Here is an 11235-nt window from a genome sequence, read left to right as displayed (position 1 = left end):
ATCTTAAAACTTGTGTTTTCAAAAAAAAACTATTATTTTTTAAATGTAAATACGAATCCAGAATTTCTAAGACATTAAACCAAAAGGAAGTTGTAGCAGAAAAGCAAGGCCGTTACAAAAAAAAAACCTGAGAATTATAGCCAGAAAAGCATGTTTTTTAAGAGAAATATAGAACAAAAATTAGAATTTGCAAAGAAATTGATGGATTCTTTTTAAAGACCAAAATGTACTACTTGGAACTGAATATTTATAGGGTGATAGGTTGTAATAAGAAAAATTTGTTAAACATTCAATAGCTAATATGAGGGATCAACAAAACATTGACCCTAAAAAAACAGTACGCATTGGTATTAACTCTGGTTTATAAAAAATAGAGTCTTAATTTTGGAATCTCCGTCACCGAAGATAACCTTTATTTAGATCGTCGTCAAGTAAGGAAGAATTATAGGGATAAATTAAAAAGATTTATTTTCAATTTAACCCGCAGTACTGAAGCATAAGAAATATTCTAAGAAAGACTAACCTAATTCTGTTTTTTCTTTGTTTATAATCAGAAAAACGTTTTAATTTTTCCAATATTTTTTTTATACTGTTTGGATTTTAGTTTAATTTAAAAACACGAACTAGCGAACAGCGTTGGCGATAGTCGCCCACATAGTCGCAAATTATACTTATGTACATTTTGGGTACTTTTGCTAAAACTCATTCATATAGATTTTTTTTTCCGTAGAATCCAGTGGTGTAGATATATTTTTTTTGAGTTATAACCCAAACTTATGTTTTTTTAAACAGAACACCCTATATATTTATAGTTCATAAAATTGGCCTTTTTTTACCTTTTTAAAAATATATAACAGTATGAACTTATTTTAAAAAATACGCAAACAACAATTTTCTAAATTAAATGAATAATTTAATAGTAGGCCATGAATAACAATAATAGACAAATAAAAAGTTACAAATTAATAACGACGAATGGGCAATTGCATCATTTTTATTTTTTTTGTAATAAAAGAACATACAAAACAAATATATAAATTTAATAAACACTATAAGAAAACAGCCATATAACAAAACAGCAATGTAACAAAACAACATTTTTACAAGAGATGTTCGAAATGATCACCATCTTCTCTGATACAAAATTGGCACATCTTTGTAACCCTTTGATTCATAATTTTCAAATGCTGCCATTTTTTTGGAAAAATTCACAAATGATGTAAATAAACGGGTTTTGGAGCATCAACTCAATCAAAAACAAAGAAATGTCAATCAAAACCCGAAGATAGTTGACATTTATTTATTTATCATTTTTTTGTTTCTTGCTATAAATAGCCATGGCCATAATAGCCATGGCATTAAATTATGAATTTGATCATTTAAATTTAGAAAATTGTTATTTATTTGCGTATTTTTAAAAATAAGTCTATACTGTTATATATTTTTAAAAATGTAAAAAAAAGAACAATATTATGGAATATAAATGTATAGGGTGTTCCATTTAAAAAAAAACATAAGTTTGGGTTATAACTCAAACACTATTAATCAAAAAAAATATATCTACACCACTGGATTCTACGGAAAAAAAAATTTATAAGAATCAGTTTTTACTTTTTCAAAAACATTAAATATAACGGAGATATCGCGCAAAAGTACCCAAAATGGGACACCCTGTACATTATGTAGTTTTGCTTCAACTTTTTTCCTAAAATCATCCCTACTAATGGCATATTATAGATGTAGCCTTGTTAATTTTCAAAATACCATTTTATATTGGATACTAATAGGTACGTAATGTAATATGAAATCCTAAAATAGGTGATATTTTTTAAAATTAGGAATCGGAAATCACTTTCTACATTTAAAATTTTGTTTCAATAATGTACACTGCGTCATTTTAACATTAACTACAAGTCATTATAAGCCTCAAGAACATTATTAATAGATATCCAACTGATTTTAAACTTAATTCACTAAACAATTTTTTTGAGTTTGAGGTAATATTAATGAGGTCAATGGACAATTCTTGATCCTCCTTTTTTATAACATTCTGGACACATTTTTTCATATAGTTTTGTTGTTCATTTCACTCCACAAACGTCTTTATATTTTTCTAGTACGAAAGCGGGATCAATATGGTTTGTATTCTTTTTTCTTACTTAAAAAAAAAATAATATAAAAGCCTTGCGTAAACTAGTATGGCCGCAAATTGTTTTCTGTGACCTCGAGAAAGTAGTCTGAGATAAACCGAATGGACGTATTTTGGCTTGAGAGAGCGGCTACAGGTAATATATTTGGTATGCTTAAAAACATAATAAAATTTGTAAATCTGTCATTATAGATGATATATTTTTAGAGAAATTTAAAGTTTTATATCATATGAAACACATACATATTTAAAACATTAATATTAACCATTTAAATTTTTTCACAAAAAAATTGAATTGTATTTTTTGTTCTCTTTTTTAGGCTGAGATTTAATTACAAGTTGTTCTTGCATAGGTACATGATGATTACCTATTGAAGTTCAGAAAGAGTTGACCATTATTTTCTAACTTATCATAATATCTGTATTCATCCAAAAAACTTTCAAGACATTTTAATTTACCTGAACGATATGCCAACCTTTATGTGTCATCACTTTCTTTAAATTAAAATGCAGTTGTTGAGGTTTATTTTGAAAGTATTCTGTAGTAACATTAAATCCTAGGCCGGGAAGATTTACCCCATTTCAAATAAAATATATGTCTACGAGGTATACCCACAAAAAAAAACTGAAAAAAAAAATCAAAAACTCCACTTTTTTTTAACAGACCCAGCCATTCCAAAGTTTAAATGCAGATGAAATTGTATTGGATTGGAAAATCGTGTTACCTGAGTTATGGTTTAATCTGCTATGGCTATTCACACCACTTTCTGTGCCCTCGACTATATTATATGTATACTGAATGAGGGATATTTTTCCACCAAACGCCCCACAGCTTAGGGGTTTTGAATTTCGGGACACGGTAAACTGCTTCTCACGCGATGCATCCGAAATGAGTAGGCTTAACTAACCACCGACTAGGAGTCAGGGAAGACAGGAAAGGACAAAGGCCAACGGAAAGGTGACGGGGAAGTCCCTACAGATGAAATTGTTGTTTTGCATGTTTGTTGAACTATTAACATCAACAGAGGCTGCCCTACGGAGTGCAGTACTGACAATTGTCAAACTATTAGCGCAAAATGAACGCCGTTAAAAAAAGTCCTTTGGCCAATTAAGTTTCATGGCGCTCAGATACACTAAAGTTGGCTTAAATATCCGTTGTGTTTCGTACTACTTTAATTTGACATATCAAACGTCTTCGCTTTTTATTACTCTCAAACAAACTGGACTAACCGTCGATAACGCTTATGCTATTGTTTAATTTGGCTTGAAAGAGGGCAATAGCTGTGCAGCTGGCTAAAACAATATTATAGATTTTCTACTTAGTAACGTTTGATAGCTAACGTACATAGCTTAAAGCTACATTTTTGTAAAATAATTAATGCTAAAAAAACCTTTTAAAATTGTTGAGCAAGAACAAATGCACGTTTAAATATAAATTTTAATGCAAGCTGTTCACGCCTATTTTCGTAAATAAGACTACGCGCTTTATAAAGAAGATGCCTGGTTATGGCCCGAGATCGAGGTTTTTCCTGTTCGGATTGCCTTGTCAAAGTCAGAACTTAAGTGCGGAAATCAATATGTTAACTTGCAATAACAAATTTTCAATAGTCACAACAAATCTAAACTTTAACTTCTGACTTAGTTCTTTTTTAAAGAAACTAGCATTTCTCCTACGTTACGACTAACCAGCGTTCGACCCAAATCGAACTTGGTTGGAAAGATGGGCGAGAGGCGGAAATATTATATAAGATCGAGGCGTCCCATTCATTCCGAGTGGTGTTGGCCGCTTGGAGGAAAAAATATTTTTTTCCTCCAAGCGGCCAGCGTGAGTGGGAAATAGCTTCTCTCTTAATACTTTTCCTATGTTTTTCCGTTTTATGTTAATGCATGATTATTTCGCCATCTGAGAAAAAAATTGGCAGCTTGTGTATACTACAATACCATTTAAGAACTAATTTGCGTAAATACCCGCCTTCAATATATTTTTATCGTTCTAATCTTACATTTATAAGTAAAAATAGGTTCAAGTATGTTTTTCATTTTTATTCAGTCCCTTGCTTAATACATTAATCACAATTTATCTAAAACTAAGAAGTACTAGAAATAAGTTAATTCACAATTTTTTATTCATAATGAATAATGAATGTTTTTGGTTAGGGCATATAAATTGAACTGACCAAAATATATTAAAACTTTACGATTAGTACCACATAAAGAAATCAATAGAATTTTTAGTAAATGTTCAGCGGCTTTAGTATTATAATTAATCAATAAAGACAAATGAGAGAAATCTATAGAGCCGTTGACTTTTTACTAAACTTAACTATATTTTGACTCTCAAATTATACTGTGATATTTATCTTAGGGTCCTAGTACCTAAAACATTGAAATGTATATAATATATTAATACGTAAAATACTCACAGTCATATTCTTTGGCAATAAGTTTAAAACGATTATCTTAAGTAACTAAACGATATATAACAATGTTTAACAAAATAATACTGTAAAGAATAAAATTTATTTATTGCACTTTAAGTTCCTTGTAGGATATCTTAACATTAGTAACAGATTAAATTAAAGTTTACAAAAGCAATAGAACTTAGGTAAATGCTAAGTTAGTATATATACCTCTCAAAAGCTGTATGTATGGCACTTTCCTGTTTAAATTCTAATATTATATTACTCTAAAAGCTTTTGTTTGTACAATTATTATTTTGCCAGCTGGAAGCATATGTATATAATAAGTAGGTACCCTTATTAAAAATTGTATGTTGACTTTTGACGTCTAAACTTTTTGATTATTTTTGTACTATGTGATATTTTTATTCCAATTTGATACTTTAAGCTGTGTTCTATTTTTAACAAGAGGTTTTTAAGAAATTAGCTAATGCTGTCAAGTTACTACGGTGTTAGTGTTGAAATTTGAAAAATTAGTTAATATAAAATTTAAATTTTTAACCACTAAAGGATATGGTGCCTAATAAATAGCAAAATTTAACAACGTAAATTAAAATGATATGTTTCACACAGAAAGTGCTTAAAACTACAAAGCTGATAATGTTGGTAATAACTTGACAGTTCTACCGCTGAGTAATATAAAACTTACTGTAGTGATTTTAATACTATTTAGTAATAATTGAGTGCTTGTTATTACAAAAGTTGTGCTATAACGGGTTGTAATAAACACATATGTTCCGCTCCTCTTATCGGCAAACGATTCATGGAGAAGTGTTTGATCATCTCAGGAATAGAGTTAAACGGTTTGCTAAACTGTCCCAAAATAAAACAGCCATTGTCGTTACTTCTCTGTATCCGCATATGCATGAATCCTCTGGCACTCCTAAAAATGATAAATTACTAATACTTAAATTAAAATACGTTTATTTACCAAAATGCAATGTTAGTAGTACAGCTTAAGTTAATACAGGCAGTAAAAAATATATAACTAAAAGTAAGTAAACCCATTAATGACAGAAGCCCCACTTATCTATTATAATTAGCGTTGTAAGACAGCATAAATTACTCTAACCCAGATGCGAAAGGTTCTATCCATACTATAATTAGGTACCAGAGCATCCCATATTTTTGCACGCAATCTCATGTTAAGTATAAGAGTTTTTCACTATTCCTTCTACATTGGCATAGACTTATGTTTCTCTTAAAAAAAAAAGGTAATAACCTTTTTAATTCTGTTTTAAAATTAATTGCATATTTTAGTGTAACTAAATAATTTTGTTATCTTATATGAATTACATTAATGTAGGTTATGCTTATTTAATTTAAATAAACCGCAACTCAACATTTATGCAGCTTAGCTGAGACCACTTTCTCGTAGTTACGGAAATTGATTTACATTTTTGATGAACTCTCGTATTTAGGTTAGAGTGAATATGGAAGAAATTTGACCGTAATATGGAAAGATATAGACAAATATGGTTATTTGATTCAATAAACCACTTATTTTTAAGAAAAATTTCATTTTTGTCTGGTTTGTGTCTCATTTTTGTTTGTAAAATATGCATATGTTTGTGGTAATTGTATAGTGTTTGTTAATTATTAAGTAACCTCGTTGTATAACTTGTATTAGTTTTTGACTAAATAAACGAACGAAATATTAATTAAAGTTTGTAAAAACAAACATTTTATTATTATCTTTAATTTTTATTTCTGAAAATGTGGTGTGTGCATTTTTCAACAAAAATTAGTTAGTTAATGATATATATCAACCATCAAACAATAATATCTACAAATGATCAATTGCTAAATTATATTTAGGATTTCTAAATTATCTTTTAAACATGGTAAAAACCACGAAACTGTAGATAATTCATAAAGAATATATCATCAATTGGAACCAGTACTTGCAATTTATAGGCCCAAAAACGACCAGTGCAGTTGCGCAGCTTATGGTACCTATGCAATGCATACTGGCTAATTGACAGAGGGGAATCACGACTCACCTATATTTGACATTTGCAAGCACGGTTACATTTATTACTAGAATCCCTCGTCTACGGAGCAATTGATTTCTAATTCAATAAATATTTCGGTCATTTATTTTGTCCCTTTGTTTCTTCTAGTTTACTTATATATTCAATTAGCTATTAATTGTAAAACCTGTGTGTACACATTCTTGGGTTCACCAATTAATGCTCTTATCACAGGGTTTCATCAGCACTCTCAGATGCTAGTAAGAACTGAAGTAACTTAAAATGTATTATTACTTTTACTTAAAATTGGGAACACATTTTGATATTCAGAAAAGTACGCCTGTATCAGGAAAGTATATCGACAATCACAAATATCATTTTCGAAATTTGATACTTCTAACTGTAAAACTAATGATGAAGGTCAAATACTTCTAAGAGTGATGTATTTAAATCTGTCTATTTATTTGCTTTATGGCTAAGGTACTTGAGGGTTATAAGGCCTAGCTAAGAAAAAAATTGAATAAAGTGAAAGACTGTAATGTTAATATTTAGTTTAATACACCAAAGTGCTTATAAGGTTATATTAATTTTAACAAACTTAAAATAATAATCTCTAAAAAAACTAGAAAACAAAAAATAAATATTAAGAAAAATAACGCAAATCGGCCTTATTATCCGATGGAGGTTTAATAAAGCCTATACATAAAAATGGCACAACTCGTTAATTGGGCGAAGTTTAGCAGCCATCGGGACACTCAAAATCATCCATGTCATTGACTGTTAAGCCAACACATTCCTCATGGTACCATTTAAGACATTTGCTGCACTGCCTCATATCGGCCTGCCTGTCTTCCTCACATCCATGGCAATACCATTCGGTACTTAACTTTTCCCTGGAGCTTTCAATACCTTTATTCAATTTGGCACGACTTTTGTTTTCCTCGGTACAAATATCTCTAGTGACTGGAGTTCCTTTGTAGTTTAGAGCTTTTTTCGATTTTTTTTAGGTTTTTCATTAGTTTTTACTGGCGTGGGCAAAAGCTCATTAAAAGAAGTGACTTTTGTTGTTCGTCTCTTTAATTCAGCAAGAGGGATATGGTCATCAATCGAATCCGAGTCAGAAGAGTAAACATTGGAATAGGAAAATTTGCCAGACTTGTTGGATGCCATTCCAGACGGACCGGGTTGAGGAGATTCAGGTGGACGCCTATTTTCTTTGTTGGTATCATCCGGTGCCGGTACGTCTGAGAGAATTGAAGGAGCAAATGCTGTTTCTGGAATTGCCTCGGGATTTAATGGAAACAGACCAGTAGCCTTAAAACCGTTTATAATGTTACTATGTGTCATGCATTTATCTGATCCAAGAATAATAATATCTCATTATCCCAATGATGCTTAAATGAACGATATACAGATTTTTCGAGGGGTTGAAGCTCATGTGTTGTATTCGATGGCAAACGGTAGAGATCTATATCAAGTGAGTATCCAACATCAACAATTGACAAATCAAGATGACAAACTGCACCATCAAAAACTAAGAGGCACCTTCCTGGACTTTGGTATCGGGCTAAGTGCTTTAGGACTTTTTAAAAAGTTCGTTAGTCATGTAGCCTTTACTTGATTTTTCCACTAGAGTTCCTGGTGGCAAATTATCATGTAATTCTGGCTTTAGCCTCTTTCCTTTAAAAATAATCATAGGAGGTATTGGTATTCCAAGGGCATTGACACATCCTGCAATTGTCACACTCTCTGCATGTTCTGACGATTGAAAGTAAACACGTTTTACCCCTTTCTTAGCTAAAACGGTTGGCTGGTGGTGAATAGTCAAGCGGCATCCTTTTTCATACATATTATAAAGTCTTTCAGGGTGATTCATTATATCAAGATCATCATACATTTTCCCTATTTTTGAAAAATGATCATCAGCTATAAATTTATTAAGTTTTTGAGCCCTAGCTGGATTCATAAACTGTGCTTTTCTTTTAGAAATTACAGGATTTCTCTTTATAAAAGCCTTTAGCCAGTCTTTATCAGCAAGTTTTGAAGTTGTATTAAATTGATGAGCAATTTTATTATCTTCGCAGAATCTGAATACCAATCGACGAAGAATCCGTGGAGTCACAGATAGACCTATTTCACTAAATCTTATTATTCTTTTAACGAGATTAGCTTCTTGTTCTTTTTTTAAAATAGATTTACGACCTAGTCTTTTTATTAGGATTCTATTCTGAACATGATTTCTAATGGTTCTTCTGGGAATATTAAACCTTGCCGCAGCCCCATATGTACTCAGAGTACCGCGTTGAACAGATCGAACTGCTGATATTAAATCCACCTCGCACCAAGGTGCCCTTTTAGGAGGCATGATGTTAAAAATCACTGAAAATAAAACGAGAATAGTTTAGAAGTTAAATAATATGTTAATAAAAACATTAATTTGTCATGAGGATAATAAGGCCTACATGGAGGGTAATAAGGCCTATAGCTTATTTTTATAGGCCTTATTACCCATCCATGACGAAATATTATGTAAATTTATTTAAATTATGTCGGCTAAATTTAATCTAATAAACTATTGAAATCACAAAATATAAAGTCTAACCAAAATATCTGCAGTTATAAATTAAAAATACAATTATAAATACTAAAAATACTTACGTTTTTGTTCATTGTATCCTTATAATATCACACGCGGCTACCCGTCGACACAAGTTGTTGGAACTTACTGACGCCCGAAAGCGAGGAACGCGGGTATTCCGTTCGAATGTCGTTTGTAAATGGACCAATAGGAGACGCGGACCCAACGCAATCGATTTGCGATTAATTTAAAGCGGTTTTTCTGAATATAGGCCTTATTACCTGCAGGTACCTTACTTTAACTTGGATTTGTTTTTCACTTGTGGGTGAGGATACGTAAAGGATTCCAGATCAAATCAAAATAGTTTTTATTGATCATTATAACATTTTGAGAAACTCTGACCGTGGGGTTGGAAGATAAAGATCGTGCTCCCCGTTCCTATGTGAGTAGCTGTGAGGTGATCTTTTTGAAATTATTGATACACGCTTGCGAATTAAGAAAAATAATTCAAATATTAATAAAGAAGGGAGAGTTAATGTTATATATTTTAAAGAATTCTTGACAGGAACTATTTAGTCTCAGTAAATAACGAACAGCCAAGTCAAATACATAAAAAGCTTAATTTTTAGGATAAGGAATCGATGTGATGCACAATGCGCTGGATAATACAAGTCCCATTTTAGAGATTTCTACAATAAGCAAAAAACTACAGATTCAACGACTTCTTCTGTTTCAAACTTTGGGAGCCATAATTGCAAGATTTTTTATAGGTTGCTTGAAGTTAGTTTGGAAAATCTCTTTCGACTACATTTCACAAATTTATCTGCCGTATAGAAAATTACTGTACCATTACACCCAATTAGTAATCTTAATAATAACAAAAATAGACCTAACCTAGTACTGTCTCTTGAAAGACACCACATGTAATTCTTTTTTTTTTTTTGATTATCAGTAGTTTAATATTTTCTGAGTTAATTTGAGAATCATTAGAAATGAGCGAAACGGGTCTAAAATTGTTTATGTCATTAGAGTTTTGTTAAATGACGGTATTACGTCACGTTTATATTGTTTTAAATAAATCGCTTAAATATTATTGACTTATTAACTAAAAAGATATATTATAGCATGTATTAATACTTAATTATTAATTTAACTATAAAATACTATTTACTTACTTTAAAGACAATGAATAATCATTCTTTATTGATTCACTATTCCTAACTAAAAAGCTGCCCTCTCGTAAAGCCCTCAATATATTTTCCGCCTCTATTCGAGTTATTGAACCATGAAACCATCTAAAATATACATTTTTGCAATGTGACGTCAACGAAAAACATTCCTAAGAAACTGTTTCATACCCTTGTTTTTCTAATGGTATGCCTATATCAATATTTTCACATAAGGCAAAGTTTAGGCAGCTTTGAGTACTGGTAGATGCGCCTTCATTTGTACCAATGCCGGATAGTGTTAAACCTAAGCCTGATCCCTTTCGTCCCCCCTCCACTTCTCCAAGATTTAGAGTTAGCTTTGGTCGAATATGCCCTAGAATATAAATAGTCTTAAAGAAAATATATAGTTTTATATATACAAGCTGAGCTAATGAAACCGAAATAGTGTTGATTTTTTAAGGTTCGCGTTCCGAACAAAAAAATTAAAAAAAAGTTCTTGTACAAGAGAAATCTTGTGCGGTGGGAAATAATGACATTTTCAAAACGTTTATTGATTTTTACCAGAAACTGGAAATAATTATCTAGTACTTAAGAAAATTAAAATTACCATTACTAAAAGTCTTTATTTGATGATTATGCAGGAAAATATTTAACAGTATTTTTTAAGTATCTGCGAGAGCTGCTGAAATGAAAAAAGACTAACTCGATGGCGACATAGTTATTGGTGGAATGGCAAGAAAATGATAAACACTTTGGGCTTAATATTATTCATTATTAATTAAAAATAAACAATCAAAAAGCTATGATAGAGAATGGTGGGTAATCCTAAAATAGTTCCAACCAGCAACTTAATGGACCGATCTTAGAATAAATAGCTGCAATATTGGCTACCCAATAACTCCTAAAT

General features: G+C 30.9%; 1 protein-coding gene across 1 annotated transcript in view; it reads right to left on the bottom strand.

Moving 5' to 3' along the window:
* Positions 1–4582: 4582 nt before the first annotated feature.
* The window catches only part of LOC126748383 (serine-rich adhesin for platelets), a 143084-nt gene continuing 136431 nt past the window's right edge, over positions 4583–11235 (bottom strand). The window contains exons 10-12 of the mRNA XM_050457588.1: positions 10518–10701; positions 10335–10454; positions 4583–5491 (exon numbers count right to left, since the gene is read on the bottom strand). Of these exons, the coding sequence (XP_050313545.1) occupies positions 5302–5491; positions 10335–10454; positions 10518–10701 (494 nt within the window). The 3' untranslated portion in view covers positions 4583–5301. The remainder of the gene's footprint in view (positions 5492–10334; positions 10455–10517; positions 10702–11235) is intronic.

This window comes from Anthonomus grandis, chromosome 22, assembly GCF_022605725.1.
Source record: "Anthonomus grandis grandis chromosome 22, icAntGran1.3, whole genome shotgun sequence".
Taxonomy (NCBI): Eukaryota; Metazoa; Arthropoda; class Insecta; order Coleoptera; family Curculionidae; genus Anthonomus; species Anthonomus grandis.
The sequence above is the reverse complement of the archived record's forward strand: the minus strand, read 5'-3'. Positions and strand labels throughout refer to the sequence as shown.